The 21,573-nt window shown below is 35.7% G+C and overlaps 1 protein-coding gene across 3 annotated transcripts; it reads left to right on the top strand.

Annotated features, from left to right (window-relative positions):
• Positions 1-621: 621 nt before the first annotated feature.
• DORIP1 (dopamine receptor interacting protein 1) lies at positions 622-17,508 on the top strand. Of its 3 annotated transcripts, none has more exons than XM_072629282.1 (5): positions 622-702; positions 11,297-11,821; positions 13,080-13,169; positions 14,611-14,745; positions 15,462-17,508. In XM_072629282.1, the coding sequence occupies exons 2-5, from the start codon at positions 11,298-11,300 to the stop codon at positions 15,643-15,645; spliced, it is 933 nt and encodes a 310-aa protein (XP_072485383.1). In that variant the 5' UTR covers positions 622-702; position 11,297; the 3' UTR covers positions 15,646-17,508. The 3 variants fall into 3 exon arrangements, with proteins under 3 accessions (XP_072485383.1, XP_072485384.1, XP_072485382.1); XM_072629283.1 differs by lacking the exons at positions 622-702; positions 15,462-17,508 and adding exons at positions 1,065-1,235; positions 14,828-15,425; XM_072629281.1 differs by lacking the exon at positions 622-702 and adding an exon at positions 1,067-1,235.
• Positions 17,509-21,573: the final 4,065 nt, after the last annotated feature.

Below are 21,573 nucleotides of genomic sequence, written 5' to 3'. Positions count from 1 at the left end.
TTTAATTTAATCCAGAAACTGGGACCATCCCAATTCCATTGCATAGTGCTGTGGCACCCACGGGGGTTATGGATCCCGCCTGCAGGGCACTGAGCCTATCAGCAGAAAAGAACGGAGAACACCAACCAAGTGAGGTGGTATTTCCAATGGGGAAGGGGTGGGTCCTCCAAACCCCACCCTTTGCACAAAGCTCCGCCCCTCTTTCCTGAGGACCCACCCACTCTCGGTCGATCTGTCACTCTCCATCTCCATAGTCCCACCCCTTCAGCCTGGCCCGGAGGAGCCACAGGACAGATCCCAAAAACTCTTTCCCAGTGTGACAGACCGGAGCTGGCCCAGGCCCGGCCTGTGGTGACGTCACCTCGGTGCTTGCGCAACAGCCCCGCCCGAGGGGCGGAGGGCGGGGGCGGGGGGGCTGAGGCCGAATTCCCCTCCGTAACAACAAGCGACGTGCTCCGAGGCCACGGCTCAGGGGCTCCTCCGGCTAGTGCTGGCGGCGCCGGGGCTGCAGGGGCGGCCGCCGCGGAGCCTGCCATGGAGGTCGTAGCGGCGCCGGGCGCTCAGCAGCAGGGAGGCCGCGGTAGCCGGCGGGGTTAGTCGATGAGGAGCCGGCGGGGGCGGCGGGGGCGGCGGCGGCCAGGGCTCTCCATGCGGCGGCGGCGGCGGCGGGGGCGGCACCGGCGGTTTCTGCTCCCGGAGGAGGTAGGCGGAGGCGTCCCGTGGTGGGGAGTCCCCACCTCCTGCGCTCCGTGCTCTCTCTTCCCACCAGGCACCCCCCTCCGACCCCCTGCTTACTGCCGAGGCTGGAAACGCCTTCCGGGGCCGCCTCCTTGCCCCCCGCGTGGGGCGGGGATTCGGCTCCTCTGCTCGTCCCCCCATCCCCACGCCCTCCCCTCTACCCAGGTCTCCCCTTCCTCCACGATCCCCCCCTCCGCGGCTTGGGGAGTCGGGCTGCCCTTGAGGCGGGGAGGGCGGGGACACTGATTCCGCTCCCCGGATGGACTTGGGGTGGCGAGGGTTGGGTGGGCAAGGGGGGCGGGGGCAGGGAGGAGGTAGGTGGTGTCCTCCCCGCTGCCCTGCAATAATTCCCAAAGCCAGAAGCCATTTCTGGGGAGAAGACACGCCCTGCTCCGGGGTGCGGCGCCGCTGCAAGGGCAGCGACTCGGGGTCCGGGAACGGGGAGCCACCGGAGGCCTGGCGGAGACCGCCGCTCATCCAACACCTGATGCCTCTGGGTAGGAACGGGCTGTCTTTGGGGGGACTGGCCAGGAGAGAAGGACTCGTGAGTTACCCTCGGAGGGAGCGTAGGAGGAAAGGGCTTAGGAGCGCTGACTCTGCGGTGGCCGGATGTCATCATTTCATATGCTTCCCCCAAAATGCCTCCTAGGTGGAGGAAAAAGCCTCTTTGCATCCCGCTTTCCTAGTTTTTACTGGCTTTGTTATGTAAACTTTCTTGGTGATAAGTTTGGAGTGAAGCTTAAATGCTAAAATCCGATTCACGTCCTGAGTAGATAGAATTCTTTCATTTCAATTCTTCCCCCTTCAGAGACAAACTAAAAGGGTTTACTTTCCTTCATATATAAAGATGATACCTTTAACTTCGCAAGAGAGCTTCTATTGCCTCATCGTTCTGTTGTTTTATTCATGGGGCTATTATAGATGATGCTACCCAGAAGGGGGAAGTAAAATTTCTTCCTTTAAATTCTTCCCCCTTCAGGGACAAACTAAAAAGGTTTTGCTTTCCTATATGAAGATGATACATTTAACTTGGCGAGAATGTAACTATTGCTTGTCGTTCTATTGTTTTATTTTTGAGACTGATTAGAGGATGCTACTCTCAGAAGGGGGAAAACAAAATTTCTTCCCCCTTCAGAGACAAACTAAAAGAGTTTTTTTGCTTTCCTATACAAAGATGATACATTTATCTTGGCAAGAACCGCTACTGTTGCCTTATCGTTCTGTTGTTTTATTCATGGGGCTGTGATTAGATGGTGCTACTCAAAAGGGGGAAAACATGAAAGTCAGGGGTTGTTTGCTTTCCTACTACAGTATTAAGGAATCCTAGCCTAGTCGTTTTAAATACACATTCTAAATCCTTTAAAATGTAACACAAACAAGAGCTATAAGATAGAAGTTACTCTCAGTCTTAAAATATATGGACACTTGATTTTTTAAAAAGTTGTTGCTAACTAATAGTTAGACCAAGTTTGGGTCATAGCAGACTCTAGACTTGCCACACCCACTTATTCTTAAGTGATTGGATATTGTTTGACTAATATTAAGGCTCAAAATGTTGGCTGATTGAAAGAAGCGTATATTTTGCTGTTCAAGTGTATAGTCTTGAATATTTAAAAGATCTGAAGAGTCAGACTACAAGTCAAATATTGGTCCTGGATTGTCATGCTTGGTCAAAGTCATCTAATAGTGTTAAACCTGTTCATTTTTCTAAAACACACACAAAAAAACAAATATCTGCAGAGCGCATATTATTTAATTACAGATTCTAACAATACTGAGGGGTTTACATTTTGTAAAAACTGACAAAATATGATTGCTTATTTTAAAGAAATTCTTATTTGTCATATGCTTTATCATTTTTCATATTAATACATTTGGAGGAATTAAGTTGATAATCCCTAATTATTTTAGGTAGATGAAGGATCAGTCGAATTTGTGTTGGAAAATATTTTAGTTGCTAACTAGTCCTATCCATATCTGAAAAAAAGAATCTTCTCTACAGTATATTGTCAAGTGGCTGTCTTGCATAAAGACCTTCCAGAAAAAAAGAATATACTACCTACCTCTTCAACCCATTCCCCTTTGAGATATGTCTCAAGAAGTTTTGTCTTTCATGGAGCCAATATTGCTGTTTGCATCATCCACCCACTGCTTTTAGTTCTGCTTCGGTACTAAAGCAGAACAAATATGATCCATCCTCCACTTGACAGCCCTTAAAATAGTCCCACCCCCTCACCCCCACTTGTACTGGAAACAGCTCCACCCTATAGAGTATGTTGTAAAATTTTCTGTGTGATCATTTACACCCCAAATATGGGCAAACAACAAATAAGGACTTGGTTTTACTATTCTGTTGATAGTTTAGACTTAAGAGTGTGATAGGGAAAAAATTAAAATGCAAATTAAATTTAAGCATTCAGAGAAGCTGATTATTAAGCTCCCACTGGGGAGACTGTATGTTCTTATTTCCCTCAAGTAATCCTCCTGCCATCAACTTTAAACTCTTCACCTTTTTGTTTCTCCTTCACCCCTCTCTCTCTAGTCTTTTCAGTGGTCAATGTCCTTCCTAAACTGATTCCCAGACCTAAAGTAAGCATGGCATAGTGGAGACAGAGCTAGCCTTGGAATCAGGAAGAACCTGGATTCAAGTCTAACTCAAATGCAATTTCTGGGGGGCAGTGTATTGCCTTAGAAACCATAGATTAACATTATGTTGTATCTTTATTTTGTTAAACATTTCTCAATTACATTTTAATCTGGATCCTATGCACTGGAGTTATGGAGTTTTGCCTCCCTGAGTTTGACACCTCTGGTGATATTCTGATCTAGAAATTTAGTAACCCTGGTGAAAAGGAAATAAGGTTACTGCAGCTTGGATAGGGAACAGGGGACTAGATCCGTTGTCTAATTGTTTAGGACTCTCCCAGTGAGGAACTTCTCTACAAAGCAGGTCAGCCTCTTCTCTTCCATGTACCAGATGAGAGAGTTGCCCTGATCCCAGAAAGATTAATATTAACCCAGGTTCACAAAACCATGTATGTATTAGATGTGGTTCTGAGGCTAGCTCTCTCTCCACCAGGCCATTTCATTCCCATGGACTCTAGTCTGGAATTACCTTTAAAAAGTACATTTTATTGATTTGTTTTGTCACTGTCATTTTTTTATGGGGAAAACATCAGCTCTCCTTCTCCTTCATATTGGACCCTGCCTTGTAACAGAGAAAAACAATTAATCAAAAATACCCAACAGAGTGACTTACTACGTTTGACAAAACATACATATACTGCTTTAAGCAGATCACTCCTTTCTGCCCTGACAGTCTCTTCTCTGGTATTATCATTGGTTTTTTTATTTGCCCCAAAAGTTGGGCTTCCTTGTAGTAGTACTTTCACTGCCATTTTTGTAGTCACCGTATAATTGTTTTGGATTTCCTTATTTTGCTTTGCATCTTTCCAGCTTTCTCTGAATTCCGGATTTGTCATTTCTTACTGCACAATAATATTCCCTTATTCATGTACTAGTTTTCTTTTTCCAGCTATTCCCAAGTGCTACATGAATATTTTGGTTTCTACTATACCTTTCTTTTTGTCTTTCATCTCTTCAGATTATATATGCTCAATAATGGGGTCACCTGTTCAAAGGGTGTTGATAATTTAATCATTTTTTTTTTGCATAATTCCAAATTGATATCCTGGAAGGTTGGACTGATTCACTATCTTCTATGTATTAGCCTGTCTTTCCTGCCAAGATGGATAATTTTTGTTGTTTGTCACCCTGACTGATTTTACACAACATTAGGTAAAATCTCATAATTGTTTTAATCTGAATTTCTTTTACTACTGATGATTTAGAGCATGTTTTCAAACATTTTGAAAATCATTTTTCTGTATGCTTTGGATACTTACCTTTTTGGAGAATGGCTTTTGGACCCATGTTTAGAGGCCTCTGAGCTAATCACTTTTTCCTCATTTTCTAATAAAATTTTATTTTTTAAAAATTATATGTAAAAACAATTTTTAACATTCATATTTAAAAATTTTGAAATTCTCTCCCTCTCCTGTCTCCTCCTTGAGATGGCAGGCAATTTGATATAGGTTTTACATGTGCAGTCATGCAAAATATATTTCTATATTAGTCATGTTGTGAAAGAAAACACAGACACACAAAAAAAGTTAAAAATACTATGCTTTAATCTGCATTTAGACTCCATCAGTTATTTCTCCGGAGGTAGATAGCATTTTTCATTATAAGTCCTTTGGAATTGTCTTGGATCTTTGTATTGCTAAGAATAGCTAAGTCCACAGTTGTATTTCAGTTACTGTGTACAATGTTTTCCTAGTTCTGCTCACTTCACTAAGCATTGCTTAAAGGACAAAACAAATGTAGCTAATAGGGAATGGACTTGAGAAAAGGGAGTATTTATTAACCTTGGTAAGTACAATATCCTAATGAATCCATTATATTGTTGTTTAGTCATGTATGACTATTGGATTTTTTTTCACAAAGATACTGGAATGATTTGCCATTTCCTTCTCCAGCTCATTTTTACAGAGGAGAAAACTGAAGCAAACAGGTTTAAGTGATTCACCCAGGGTCACAAAACTTAGCATATCTCCAGATATTAATGTCTCCACTATAAATCTTTAGTATGAGCCTTTTATCAGTGGTATTTGATATATATTTTCTTTGTCTTAGAGCTCTTTGATTTTATTTGTGCAGAAGTTATTTTTTTTTACATAATCAAGATTGCTTTGTCTTTATGATTTCTTGCCTTTGTTTGGTTAAGAATTCTCTTCTTAATTGTATGCCCTCTTGGGGAGGGAGGGGAGTAGTGGAGTAGAGGGATGGGGAAAAAATCTAAGTTTTATGGTAGTGATTGTGGAGCATTAAAAATAAATAAAATGATTATATTTTTAAAAATATATTCACAGCAAAAAAAAATTATCTTCTTAGCCAAAATTGCAAAAAGTACTCCTAGTCTCTCCTAAATTGCAATTTACATATGCATATGTTGTAAAATGTTGGTCTGACACTAGTTTCTTTCAAATTGCTTTATAGATTTCCCAGCAGTTCTTATGACATGACCTGTTCTTGATGAAGCCATCCTGCCATTTGTGAACACCATTCCCTTTTCTGGATGTGCACTAATCACCACATTTTAGATTTTTGCCAGGAACTAAAGTCAAACTCACTAATCTCTAGTTTGCAGACCTTGGTCACAGTCCTTTTTTGAAGATGGGAGACATTCTGCAGTTTTTCAATTCTTCAGTATTTCTTCAGCAGTATAGTTCTGACAAATAGTTTTAGAGTACCCTAGGATGTAGTTCATGTGGGCTGGGTGACTTTTACTTCTCAAGGCCAGTAAGAAATACTCCCTCACTATCTCTCTCCAGTTCATTCCCTATTAGCTATGTTTATTTTGTCCTTGTAAGAAAAATTAGCCACTCTATTTGAGCCAGAAGCCTCTAACAGAATTTCAGAAAATTGAAGTCCCTCACCATTAATATATCATTCCTTTGTGTCAAGCCTGTAATTTGTTTCTGGAGGTATCAGAGATTCGCTCTTTGAGACTCAGTGGTCAGTAAACATTTATTAAGCACCTATTATGTGCCAAGGATACAAATTTAAAAAAGAAAAACTTTTTTAAAAAAAATGGTATTTCCATTGGTTCCTGTTGGCAAAAGGATTTTGTTGTTATTGTTGAGTCAAGTACTTTGTGACCCCCTTTAGGTTTGGGGGGGTTTTTTTGGGCAGAAAAACTGGAGTGGTTTGCCATTTCCTTTTCCAACTCATTTTACAGGTGAGGAAACTGAGGCAAACAGTTAAATGACTTGCCAAGGGTCATACCATAGTAAGTGTCTGAGGACAGATTTGAACTCAGGAAGATGAGTCTTCCACATTGCAGGCCCAGCACTCTCTCTGCAGTGCCTCCTAGTTGCCCGTGGGGTTTTGAGGGTATCTCAATAATGAGTTTCCTGGGGTATAGTAGAGAAAGTCAATTAGAGAAATCTCAGACTCTTAAGGAGAAGTGTAAGCTGTGCTCTCTCCTTAAATAGAGGTTTGGAACTCCATCCTCCAATCCTGAAGGCAGAGATGGAGTAGCACGAATGATAGTCCACTGATGTATGACTAAATGCTCTCCACCATTCTTACTTGTTTTGGTTCTTAGATTTCCTCACATGAATATATCTTTTAAAATATGTAAAGCAGAAAGAGTGGAGAGAAAAATGTTTTTAAAGAAAGCCTGGTAAGAGAGCAGAGTAAGGGAGGACATCCTGAGGGTACCTGAGGATGGAAACCAAGGCTCAATGAAAGAAAAAAGAGCTATAATGCAGACTCTACCATCAAGTACAGAAGATTCACCACATTGAATTCTAAAGTCACAGTCCTTGCTATGCTAAGGCTGACACCTTCTAAGCACTTTATTTCAATAAAACAGTTAAAATGCACTAAGTGCTTAAATTTAAATTTAAATGTATATGAATTGTTTTATTGAAATAAAATTGGGAAGAGTAGCTCTACTAGACCATCTGTACACATGAAGGGCTCTGTTCGAATGCTAACAATTTTAAGGCCATTGAAGGATTGTCTATGTGATGTACAGATAAATAGCCTAGAATTGCTTCATTATTAGATATATCTTCATTAGATTTTTGCATGTGGATGAGGAGAAAAAGCAGAAAAACCTTTGTCAATTTTTGCAGTACTTTCAATGATCCTAACCTCCCTTAAAAAAAAAATCTCTCTTTTAATTTTTAAAACACTTTATTGGTATATTTTTTTGTTGCCTTTATTTCTGACTATATCCCTCATCCCCTACTGAGTGAGCTGTCCCTTGTAACCAAGAATTAAAAAGAAAGGGAAAAAAAGCCATACCCAACGCATCAGCCGAGTGCTCTGCACTGATGATTTCTCATCTTTATGAAGAAGGGAGATTTATTTTGTCCCTTCAGGGTCAGACTTTATCATTCTAATGAAGGAGCATTCAGTTTTCTTTTGTTGTAGTCGTATGTACTGTTTTCTTGGTTCTGCTTACTTCTCTTTAGATCAGTTTATGTAGTCTAGCCATGTTTCTCTGAATTCTTCATATTTATTATTTCTTAACTACGTAATATTTCTTTGCATTTGTGTGCCACAACTTGTTCAGTCATTGACAAGGTACCCTTTTTTTTAAACAACAACTTTTTTTTCTGGTGATGCTATTTGACTATAAGTCCTAGGATGGCATCTCTGAAGAAATCAAATTGAAGGTCTTCCTAAGGACAATGAAGAGATACACATGGGCTGCAGTGCATTAGTCACCGAGAACTGCACAGCAGAAATGTAAAGAATATCAGAGATAAGTCACTAGAAAACCAGTTAGTCAGTTGTATGTCAAGATGGGGAGGAATAAACAATGGACATCCTATGCTTTGCTGTGCACATAATGACAAGATAAGTAGTAGAAAGTTTCTGACATCTTGGATAAACACTGGAGCCTCACAGTCTAGGACATGGTCGAGAAGGAAGGAAGGAAATAAGCATTTATTAAGCACCTACTATGTATCAGGGGTATACTAAGCACTTTACAGATATTATTTCGTTTGATACTCATAACAACTCTTAGAGGTAGGTGCTGTTATCCTCATTTTACAGTTGAGGAAACTGAGGCAGAGGCACACTTGTCCAGAGTCACACAGCTAGTAAGTGTCAAGGGTCAAATATGGTCTTATGTCTTCCTAACTCTGGACCTACTCCTATTCACTGTGCCACCTCTTATTAAGTACCTACTATTGTGCCAGACATTGTACTAAGCACCGGGAATACAAAGAAAAGCAAAAAGAGTCTCTGCCCTCAAGGAGCTCATACTCTATTGGGGGAGAAAACATGTAAACAACTAGGTACAAATAAGATACACAAACTAAACTGGGGAAAATTAGAGGTGGCACAGTGATCAAGTTTTGAGTTTATAGTCAAAAAGACTCATCTTCCTGAGTTCCAGTCTAGCCTCAGACACTTCCTAGCTGTGTGACCTTGGGCAAGTCACTTAACCCTAACTGCCTCATCCTGGGTCATCTCCAGTCATCCTGATCAATATCTGGTCACTGGATTCAGATGGCTCTGGAGGAGAAGTGAGGCTGGTGACCTGCACAGCCCTCCCTCACTCAAAGCAAAGTCAAGTGCAAGTCATGTCATCATTTCTCTGATGGTATGGTCTTCTTCAGCAACGAAGGACGAACACACACACACACACGCACACACACACAGTTTCCTCATGTATAAAATGAGCTGGAGAAGGAAATGGCAAACCACTTAAGTTATCTTTATCAAGAAAACCCCAAATGGAGTTGCAAAGTCAGAAATGACTGAATGACAATAACAGATATTTTATAACAGGCGTTTTGTTTTTTATATATGTGTGTGTGTTTCTTATATATGTGTGTGCACATGTACAGGTACATGTATATGCATATATATAGTCTGAAGAGAGACTCATCCAAACAAATTTTCTTGTCCCATTTCTGTTTTTTGTCACCTGCTTTGTGTAAATTAGACCCTTTGTTTGACAGACATGATATTTGCTAAAGGTCTCATATAAATGTATTTAAATTCTATCATATGGTTACCACAAGCTCTCAGGAAAGATTTGCACCAGAGGGAAGGAGGTCAGTTGGATTTCTTTTTAAAATAGTTTTTCTTTGAGAGTTGGATGTACTTTTTTTTCCCAAAACGTTAGTGTCACTTATCAATCAATTGACAGGTATTTTATAAGTGTTTGCTATGTGCCAAGCACTCTGGTAGGTGCTGGGGATCCCCAAAACAAAAGTGGAACAGTCCCTTGAGGACTTCCATTCTATAACAGGAAACATCTACATATATAATCACATACAAAATAAATACAAGGTTAATATCGATGAGAAGACAGTATCTTGGGAGTTGAGAATGGATCTCAGGCAAAAGGTAGTATTTTAATCTGTCCCCTCAAGGAAGTTAGGGTTTTTAGGAGGCAGAGATGAAAAGGGAGCATACTCCAGGCTTGGAGCACAGCCAGTGCAAAGGTACAATGGTGGAAGATGAAGCGTGATATATGGGGAACAGTGAGGTTGACTGTTCTGGCTGATGAGAAGTGTGTGAAGGGGGATAATAAGGTTGGAAAGGTAGGTTGAAGCCAATTTGTGAAGGACTAAAAATGCTGAACAGAGGATTTGTATTTGATCCTAAAAGGTAATAGAAATTGATTGACAAGGGAGTGTTATAGTTAGATCTGTGCTTTAGTTTAAGTATGCTGAAGGAGTTGCAAGTAGAAAAAGTTTAAGAAGCAGTGGTTTAGGAAAATCACTTTAGCAGCTGAAAAGAGGATGTATGGAGAGGGGGAAAGGCTTGAAGCAATGAAACTGTAGGAAGCTATTGGCATTAATCCAAGTGAGGTGTCTCTTCTTGCTATCCTTCATTATTGCCATAGAACTTTCCCTTATAACAAGAAAGTACAGTCAAACAATACAAACCGTCACATTGTATCAAAATGTTTGCTTCATTCTCTACCTCATCTACCACTTCTCTCCTGAGAGATGGTACTTACCATCAGAGTTCTTTACTGTTAGCCTTCTAGAAGTGTGACTTGGTAAGGTCGTTGAGCAGAGTCTTGCAGTTGTTGAATGTTTTTCCTTTACTTTATTACTTCCTTGGAAATTATATAAAATTTTCTCATGGTTTTGTTTATTTCATAGTGCATTCATACAACTTTCAGGTTTCTCTAAATTCTCAATATTTGTCATTTCTTTTAGCAGCCATAGTCTTCCGTTACATTCACATATCAGTTTGTTTGGCCTGTTCCTGGTTGATGTACAGTCTATTTCTAGTTCTTTGTGACCACGAAAGGTGCTTCTATGAATACTTTTTGTATATATGGAACTTTTCCCTTGGATTGAAAATAGTCTTAATTTCCCATTATAGGCTGGAGGGGAGTAGGCTAGTGGAGTTGGATAAATTGTCATCCAAGTTTTCTGAATCAGATTTTCATTAGACATGGCGTTATTGTTTTAAGAAATATGGATTCTTGAGTCATCTGGCACAACTATAAATTCTCTGAGTGTAAAATACTTTCTAGAGCTCTATAGAAATTATATTTGAATTATTCACTTCTGTTAATTACAATGATTGAGTGATGACTGGCATATCCCTCATGTTGTTTTCTAAAGCTGAATGGATATAACTTTACAATAAAATTCCATTATAACAGGATACATTATTCATGTTTTTAACATAATACAGGTAAAATAGTCTTCAAAACACTATCTGACCACTACAGGAGGTGCTGTTGTAGATACATTTGTAGATTTCATAGGGTCTATAAGGTGGATTTCAGTATATCAATTTCTTAAGTAAACATGATCAAACAGATTAACTGGATAGTAGCAGGAACAAGTCATTTGACTTACTCTGTATTTTTTAAATCTAGTAGTTTTAGTTCATCCTAAAACTAGCCAACATCTTTACAGTTTTATATTTAGAATCACAAGAGTTCTAAAACTCATGTTTATTACTCTATTATATTATAAATTTGTTTTTTAAATTTCAGGATGAAGACATTGTTTGAAGAGATCAAAGCATCAATTAAAAATAACTATAACCAAGACCGTTCGTTTTGGAGGCCTGTCCTTCCCTGGGGAGGGGTTTTTACCATCAAAGCTGGCCGCAAAGCAGTGTCCTGTACACCACTCTATGTTGAAATAAACCTGAAAAATACCTGCACTATAGATGGATTCTTGATGTTACTATATGTCATTCTTCATGAAAATGAAAATTTCCCCAGGGAACTCTCTCTTCACTTAGGCAGAGAGTTTGTAGACTGTTTTCTTTACTTAATGGACTCATACAGTTTTACAACTGTGAAACTACTCTGGATTTGGGATAAGATGGAAAAACAGCAGTACAAATCTGAAGTTCACAAAGCTTCATTAATAATTGATTTGTTTGGAAATGAGCATGATAATTTTACAAAGAATCTGGAAAACCTTATGTCAACCATTCAAGAGAGTTATTGTTCAAACTGGAGATGTCCAACCCGAGTGCAGGAAGATCAGCAGCGAACGATTAACATAAAGTAAGTAGCTGAAAATAATGTTAGAGGGGATGCCAGGATCCAGCTGAATATGTAGGATAAAGGGCAGAACTTGTGTATAGTAGTGGAAAAGAGGGGGGACAAGATATATGAGAAAGAGAACTGTCTGTGGGCCAGGAAAAGAAAATTATGGATATAAGAAAAGGAACAATTATGCACAAAGCTACATGTATACATATACACCAGCTCTTAATGTTTCTTGACTGATACCATATAGGGAACTTGTATCTCATTCTGGAAAAATAGCAAAATACTTTCATTTGGAAATATTAGTCATATTCCATAATTTTGAGAAGTTTCATTATAGATGCATTTCCCTTCTCTTGGGCAGTTCTGTTTTTAAGATAGTAAGTTTTTAAAATAAATACAGCATGAATTATAAGTTGCTCAAGAAATAGGCATACTTTGATTAAAAATTTCTTAATTCAGTGGGAATAAAATATTTTTCTTTATTCATTTGCATACATTGTTTTGGTTTACATACAAAGAAGTTCAACTAATTTTATCTTTTTTAAAAAAGACTTCTAAAAAACTGAGATGACATTCTTTGTCCAAAAAGTTAAATGTATCCTCTCTCTAGATTATTTTTCACTGAACTGTTAAATTGTTTTAAAACTGTTAAGTATTTTCTTCTTTTGTAAACAAGCCTTTCATACAGTTTATTACTGTGTGTTAAATTTTGTATTTTTAAAGTATAATAAAATATTATTCATAGTTGTACATCAATGGCTACAATTATTATATAAGACATCTAACTTAGATATATAACAGAAAATGCCAAATATTTTCTATTTGCATGGTGCTTTTAATTTTCAGAGTGCACCATGCTCAGTCTCATTTTGTCTGCATAATTCTCTGAAATGAATGAATGTACTAATATATTTATTCATTTGTGGTCCATTTTTACAAATAAAGAAAAAATCAGGTACAGACCACTTAAGTTACCTACAATACCATGGCTTTAGTGGAAGAAACAGTCTCCTGAGTCCTAGTCACCAACTGTAAACATTAGACTAGACCAAATTGCTTCTTTGAAATCTTTTTTAAAATTCATTTTAAAGTTCCTTTAGCAACAGCGTTTTAGAAAGCATACTGTTTTGAGGTAGTAGTGTTTCTGGAAAAGTTAGAGACATGTTGAAGTCATTATCCTATTCATATGTTGGAGTATTATTTTAAAATGCAATTAGAACTGCTTTATACTTCTAAACACAAAATTATACATATTTCATAATTTCTTCAGTCCTCCCCAAGAAATACCACATGGAAACTTGATTCGATTGGCTGTGGATGAATTATTTTGTTCCAAGATAGAACTGTGTGAAGAGCAAGGGTGAGTATTTTGTCAGCTATTTAAAGGCAATCTATTGATCACTATTCTGTTTATAGAGAAACATATGTAAGCACATTCATTTTATCATTTATGTTCTATTAAGGTACATATTTACTGTGCTATAGTATTATTAAATGCCAGTGTATGGTGTAATCACAGCTAATTAATATGACCATAATGCCGTTCTTCTCCATTTAATGAGTAGATACCTTGGTTAAACAGAATCCAACCAATGAGGACCCCCTATTAACTGGATGCTTTTCTGCACTCTAGATTTAGGAAAAAAGAGGTAAATGACAAAAAAAGAAAAGATTTTGTAAAAAAAAAAAAATAATAACTTCTTGACTGTATCCTGGAAACAGTACACTCATTAGTCTAGACTCTTGCATTTCAGAATGATAAGAAAGCGCAAGATCTTTAAACATCAAAGAATGCTTAAATTATATTAGGTACACTGTCTTTACTATGTCAAGAAAATTAACATTTATATTTTAGAAAATTTTATAGTAAACTTTGAAGAAAAAAGCTGTCTGGTTCTTTTAGGTTAATCATAAAATAAGATAAGCAGTATGTCATGTCTAAAGCATTGTAATTAATTGATAATTTACTTATGTGGTTGCTTTGTAGTTTTCTAATTCATATGCAGTAAAAATTTTATAAAGCCAGCTATGAGCAAAAACAGCTTTTCAGATATTAGTAGATACAATATTTGTAAAATTAAGCAAGTAAGAAAATTCATCCATACTGCAAGAAATTCTTGAAAAGTCATGTTACTTAGCTTTTTGTGCACTCAGATCAGTCCATTAAGAGGAAAATGTATTTCCAAATTCTAAAGCTTTAATAATATCCTTGAGAGCAGGATTGTTTCATTTTATCTTTGTTTATTGAGCATAGTACTTGGGACATACTATATGCTTAATAAGTGCTCGTTGATTAATGCTAAATTAATAAACAAAGGTTATGAAATAGTGATTTTTCTAGTGGTGTCATCTTTAATAAATGCCATTTTATTTGGTTCTTTTAAGTTTTGAAATCACTGTACATATGGTATATTATTTGACCTTTATAACAGATAAATACTATAAGTCTTACCACTTTTTTACAGATGAGAAACTGAGGCTCAAGGTTAAGTGATTTGTTCATAGTTACAGTGCTACTAAGTATAAGAGGCAGGATTCTAACACAAGCCTTTGCTGACAGCAAGTAACATTCTTTCCACCCTATAGTACTGTCTCCTTATTAATTACTCTAGGGACTTCAGCATTTAGCACCTGAATAGAAACTGTTGGGGGAAAAAGGATATGTCAAATATGAGCAAAAAGATCTACCCCAGTACATAAAATTAGACTTTTGGAAAATTAAAGCTACAACAAAGCAATTCTAGAAGTGTTGAAAAGCTTGTGTGCTGAGTGAAATAATAATTCTTGCTTTTTCATTTTAGTTGTGGTGGGCTAAGAGAGTTTTCCCAGCGAGTATTCTGCCATGGAGCACCACCTTTTGTTGTCTTAAATATGCAGCACTGGAAATCTGAAGATCTGGCATATGTACCATATTACTTGGATTTATCTGATCACAAGTAGGTACTATTTTTGTTTTATAAAATGATTGCAGATGGAATTTCAGTTCAATTTTACCTATTTATTCATGATTTTGAATAGGCCTAAAGAAGGGATTGTGGTTGAAGAGTCATTGCTGAATTCCTTTTTTATTCAGAATGAGTTTTTAGATTACTACAAGTAAGTGTAGCTTCATTTTTTTTTCAGTTCAGTGATATAGTAGGTTCTTAACAGAGAAAACTTAGGCATACAAATTGAGAAATTCATTATCCTTTTACTACTTTGGTTTAAAAACTTTTATATGATTCATTATGATTTGTTAAAATCTTTTATTGTTGTGTTTAACTAACCCCTCATCATGCAGATAACAAGTCATATCTTGTCATTGTGTGACTCTTGTCTTTCTGTACATCTTCCTCATAGGACATACCCAGTGAGCTGGATGCTTTTGTTTGATTCTAATATTTGGTGATACTTACAAAGTAATCACATTGTCAATTATTCTTTGCTACCTTTATCAATATACATTTTAGAAATTTTAAGTTTTTAGCCACATCACCACATACACTTCATAAATTAGTCAGATGAACATCCTTTTCTGGGAATCAGACAATCAAAACAATTTCTTGATCAGTAGGTTATGAATTTAATATTGAATGAATTTAATCTTTCTGATTAAAAAGGCTATTAAAATAATTTTAACCACATGTACTTGATAATTTATCTTAATTTTCAGATATTTGTTGGAAGGTGCCACATTATTTAACAAAGAGGAACATCATTATTCTGCAGCTTTCCAGATTGATGGATATTGGATGCACTATGATGGCCTCAGAAATGTGAATTTAATTTTGTTAAATAAACCACCAGAGTTTCTCCTCTTGTCATCGTTGGTTTATATTCGAGCAACAGAAAAATAAATATAGACTGATGCTAAATTAAATTGTGTTCCCTCCTGCCCCTCCCCTCCAGAGTATAAGGGCTCTTATTTTCTGTTTACTTGGTATCCAAGAAAATTGTTGAACTATAGTAGTTTGAGAGATGTATTACCCATTGCTAAGCCCCAGGTAAATGTTTTATATAGAGAAAAAACTATGCAAAATGTTTGTAATTCTTTTTATATCCTGATTTATTTTTATACAAGCATATTTTATGTTGAAATAAATATATCTTGTAGACTTTGAATTTTGTATTCATGTATAGATCAGGTCTGTTGAAATTAATTTATCCAAAAAAAATTGCATTTGTGATTAGATGCTTTTTTCTTAAGGATTCAAATAAAAATCCTTCAATCCTGAAATCTACATTGAGAAAAACCAAGTTAAAACTTACTCAAAGTTTAGAAGACTTTGAACAGTACAAAATTGACCTGAATTGGAAAAAAGGTGTCTTCGCATTGCTGCATCACCATAACCTGGAGTGCATTATGAAATCAGCTAGGTTTCATTTGGATATGTAACTTGTCAATGTCTTAAGTAGTTTTGTCCATTTTTTTCATGACCTAGAAATACCAATTTTTAAACATTTTTAAAATATATATGTGTGTACACCTCTTTGTGACTCTTACACATGGGCTTTGAATTTTTTCTTAAATATTGCTAAGGGAATTTTGAACCAGCTGCTCAAGTACTAAAGCCCTTGCTAACTAATTTTAAGTGTTAATTCCCAGGCAAGTGTTATTAATAATTATGTAACCATCCTAAAAATGTCTTGTTTCAAAATTATATATAGAAACTATTTTATAGGGGTGACAAATGTGCTCTATTAGATATTAAAATAAATTTGTTTCTCATGCTAGTGTGAATGTAAGCAATGTGACTTTATTTTGTTCAAATGACTAAAAGGAAAACTTGTCATTAGAATTTTTGTTTTTGTCCTAAATCTGAATATTATTTATCAGAGACAAAAATATACATATACTTTGGATGGTTAAGTGTCCTTGCTTGATTAATAGTTTCACTATTTGGATTTTGGATATATCACTATACAAATTTACATTTATCAGAATATGGAATCTTCTCATCTATTATCTTTTCAGTTGAGGAGAAGAAGAAAAACAAAACTCTTGAGGGAAGTACCATCTTGGAAATATATATTTTATTGTCTCAACTTAAAATATTCTACCTTAGTGATTTACCATAGAAGCTAAAATTGGCTTACTCTCCAGATGGACAAACTATTTTTGAGAATTACATTCACTCCCATGCTATACAATTAATTTTCGTAGAGTAACATTTTTTTATTAAATGAAATCTCAAATTGCCATTGTGGTCAGAATGGTACTTCAGAATACAGCTGAGTTGAAGCAATCCCAATATGAAAACACTTAAACAAAAGATAAATCTGGGGGTGAGCAATCACTTTTACAAAAAAGTCATCTTTTGTTTAGTGTTTTCCTATTGTATTTTAAAAAGGTTTTGGTTTACAGTAGAACTTTATTGAACAAACTCAGGTGCACTTGGTATTGCTCTGGGCTAAAATGACTAAAAGTCATTTTGATATATTGATATAGTGCTATGATGATAGGATAAAGAAGTTATACTCCCTAAAAGATACAAGGATACAGATAATATATTAATTGAGTTTTACTAAAATTATGCTTAAAACACAAATTTTACTCAATATGTTGCACCTTATTTAAAATAAGTACTTGATGCTAGTTGTTACAAAATGGCAACTTACCTACCTCACAGGGTTGTTGTGAGGATGAAGATAATGTTTGTAAAGATCTTGACCACCCTGAAAGGTGCTAATTAAAAAGAGCAGATTTTTTTTCTCTTTCATGTATGAGTATGTCTCCAAGTTTATTTCCTACGTCTTTATCATCTCTATTATTTAAACAATAGCTATGTATCAGAACTTCTACATGAATTTATATGAGAGAATTTCACATGAGAATAATGTGACTGAAATTAAAGAAATGTTCCCAAATACATTACAAAGGGATGAAAACTATGAAATGCTTAAATTATATAGTAAACAAGCATTTACTAAGTATCTACTATCCCCTGAGCACTAGGGCTACAAAACCAAAAAGTAATCCTTACCCTCAAGCATGGAAGGGAAGATAACATGTTCTCTGTTTCTCTTCTTCAAATTTTTTAATATTTTTTTCCAATTACATTCCATTAATACTCATTTTTTTAAAAGTTATGAGTTAACAAGTTTTTTCCCTGTCCCTTTTTGAGAAGGCAAATTGTTTGATATATACTATACATGAGTAGAGTCATGTAAAAACATTTTCATATTAGCCATGTTGTGAAAGAAAATGAACCAAAAGAAAAAGTTAAAAAAAAAAGTATGCTTCGATTATCATTCAGATTCCATCACTTCTTTCTCTGGAGATAGATAGAATTTTTCACCATGAGTCCTTTGGAATTATCTTGAATCATTGTATTACTGAGAAGAATGAAATCATTCACAGTTGATTGTTGTATTATTATTGTGTACTGTGTTCTGGTTCAGCTCACTTCATTTTGCATCATTTCATATAAGCTGATTTTTCTGAAACCATCCTGCTCATCATTTCTTATAGCACAATAGTATTCCATCACAATCATATACCACAGTTTGTTCATCTATTCCCCAGTTTAATGGGCCCTTCATTTTCTAATTCTTTGCTTCCACAAAAAGAGATGCTATCAGTATTTTGTATATATAAGTCCTTTCCCTGGGATACAGGTTTAGTAGTGGTATTGCAGGGTCAAAGGGTGTGACTGCTTTTTGGGCATAGTTTCAAATTGCTCTCTAGAACTGTTGAATCAGTTCACAACTCCACCAATAGTGCATTAATGTCTGAATTTTTCCATGTTTTCTCCACTGTTTGCCATTTTCCTTTTCTGTCATGTCATCTTAGCCAATTAAGTGGGAGGTAGTATTTCAAGAATTGTTTGAATTTGTATTTTTCTAATCAAGAGAGAATTTAGAGCATTTTTTCATGACTCTAAATAGCTTTGCTTTCTTTGGAAAACTGCCTGTTCTTATCCTTTGACCATTTATCAGTTGGGGAAGGATTCAAATTTTTAGAAATGTGACCCAGTTCTCTATATATTTGAGCAGTGAAAGAAACTTGTAACATTTTTTCCACAGTTTCCTGCTTTTCTTCTAATCTTGGCTGCATTGAGTTTGTGCAAAAACTTCTTAATTTAATGTAATCAAATTATCCATTTTACATCTTGCATTGGTTTCATTCTTCCCTTCTCCTTACATCTTATAGGTGAACTATTCCATGTTCATTTAATTATTTGTGGTATCATCCTTTATGTCTCGATTGTCTACTCATTTTGACCTTATGTTAGTATATGTTGTGAGATGTTGGTCTGTACATAGTGTCTGCCAAACTACTTCCCAGTCTTCCCAATTTTTGTTAGTGATTTCTTGTCCCAAAAGGTTAGATCTTTGCATTTGTCAAACACTAAATCACTATGATAATTTATTACTGTGTATTGTGTAGCTAATCTATTCCACTGGCCCACTACTGTATTTTGTTAGCCAGTACCATATTGTTTTGATGATTACTGCTTTGTAATACAATTTGAGATCTGGTGCTGCTAGGATGCCTTCACATTAATTTCCTTGATATTCTTGACCTTTTTTTGTTCTTCTAGATGAATTTTGTTATTTTTTCTAGCTCTATAAAATAATTTTTGGTAGTTTGGTATGACACTGAATAAATTAACTTAAGTAGAATTATCTTTATTATATTGGCTCAACCTATTTATGAGCAATTGATATTTCTTCAGTTGTTTAGGTTTGACTTAATTTGTGTGAACAGTGTTTTGTAATTGTGTTCATATAGTTCCTGGGTTTGTCTTGGTAGATAGATTCCCAAGTATTTTATATTGTCCTCAGTTATTTTAAATGGAATTTCTTTTTATGTTTCTTCCTGCTAGACTTCATTGGAAATATAGAGAAATGCTGATGATTTATGTGGGTTTATGTTATATACTGAAACTTCTCTGAAGTTATTAACTAGTTTTTGTAAGTTGATTCTCTATCATTCTCTAAGTATACCATGATAAGCATCTGCCAAGGGAGATAGTTTTGTATCCTCACTGCGTGTTTGAATTCCTTCCTTTTTCTTCTCTTACTTCTATAGCTAGCATTTCTAATACAATTTTGAAGAAGAGCAGGGATAAAAGGCATCCTTGATTCACCTTTGATCTTATTGGAAAGGTTTCTAGGTTATCCCCATTACAGGTAATGTTTGCTGATGGTTTTAGATAGTTCCTTATTTTAAGGAAAAGTTCACTTATTCCTATGCTTTCCAATGTTTTTAATAGAAATGCATATTGTATTTTGTTACAAGCTTTTTCTTATCTGTTGAGATTTTTTTTTTGTTATCTTTGTCATTGATATGATCAATTATTCTGATAGTTTTTCTAATCCTGAACCAGCCCTGAATTCCTACCTGGTCATAGTAGTGATACATTGCTGTAATCTCCTTGCTAGTCTTTTATTTAAAATTTTTGCATCAATATTCATTATGGAAATTGGCCTATAGTTTTCTTTCTTTGTATTTGCACTTCTTGACTTAGGTATCAGCACCATATTTGTGTCATAAAAGGAAATTGGGAGGATTCCTTCTTTGCCTATTTTTCCAAATAGCTAAATCAAATGAACAAATGATTTATCTATTTTGCTGGCTTTTTCCCCCCAGAAAACCTGCTCCTAGTTTTATTTATTAGTTTAATGGTTTTCTTACTTTCATCTTTATTAATCTCTCCTTTGATTTTCAGGATTTCCAATTTGGTGTTTAATTGGGGATTCTTTATCTGTTCTTCTCATTTTTAGAGTTTAATGTCCAATTCATCAATCTGCTCTCTCTTTTATTGATGTGTTTAGAGATACAAATTTCCTCCTACTTACTACTGGCTGCATCCTCTAAATTTTGGCATGTTATCTCATTGCTGTCATTAATGAAATTATTGTGTCTATGTTTTTGCCCCACTCATTCTTTAGGATTAGATTTTTTAATTTGCAATTAGCTTTTAGTCTATGTTTTCATAGTCCTTTATTAAATGTAATTTTTATTGCATTATGATCTGAAAAAATGAATTTATTATTTCTGCCTTTGTGAGGGTTTTATGCCCTAATACATGTTCTGTATTTCCAAAGGTGCTATGTATCACTAAGGAAAAAAATATAATTCTTTCTATTCCTATTCAATTATCTCTAGAGTTCTATCATATCTAACCCTTCTAAAATCCTACTTCATCTCCTTAACTTCTTGGTTATTTTATTATTCTTACTTATTTTTCTCCAGAGGTCTATCATAATATACTTTTATAAAATTCTACTTCATCTCTAACTTCTTTTTTGTTCATTTTTTTGGTTAAATTTATCTAGCTCTGAGAAGGAAAAGTTGAGGTTCTCCACTAGTGTAGTTTTATAGTGTATTTCCTCTTATGACTTATTTTTTTTTAACTTTCTATTTCCTCCTGTAGCTCATTTTCCTTTAAGAATTTAGATGCTAAGCCATTTAGTGCATATATATTTAGTATTAATATCATTTCATTGTCTTTTGTACCATTTAGCAAAATGTATTATCAAAATGCTTATGTCTTCTAATTAGATCTCTTTTTGCTTTTGATTTGTTTGAGATCATGATTGTTACCCTTGTTTTTTTTTTTTTTAACATCAGTTGAAGCATAATAGATTCCGTTCTAGCCTCTTATATTTACTCTTGTGTGTCTCTTTGTTTCAAATGTGTTTCTTGTATACTCAACATACTGTTGGATTCTGGTTTTTAATCCACTCTGTTATGTGCTTCTGTTTATGAGTGAGTTCATCCCATTCACATTCATAGTTGTGGTAATTACTAAACTGTGTATTTCCCGCCATCCCAT

This window comes from Notamacropus eugenii, chromosome 1 (assembly GCF_028372415.1).
Source record: "Notamacropus eugenii isolate mMacEug1 chromosome 1, mMacEug1.pri_v2, whole genome shotgun sequence".
NCBI lineage: Eukaryota > Metazoa > Chordata > Mammalia > Diprotodontia > Macropodidae > Notamacropus > Notamacropus eugenii.
This window is presented reverse-complemented; position numbering and strand designations above follow the sequence as displayed.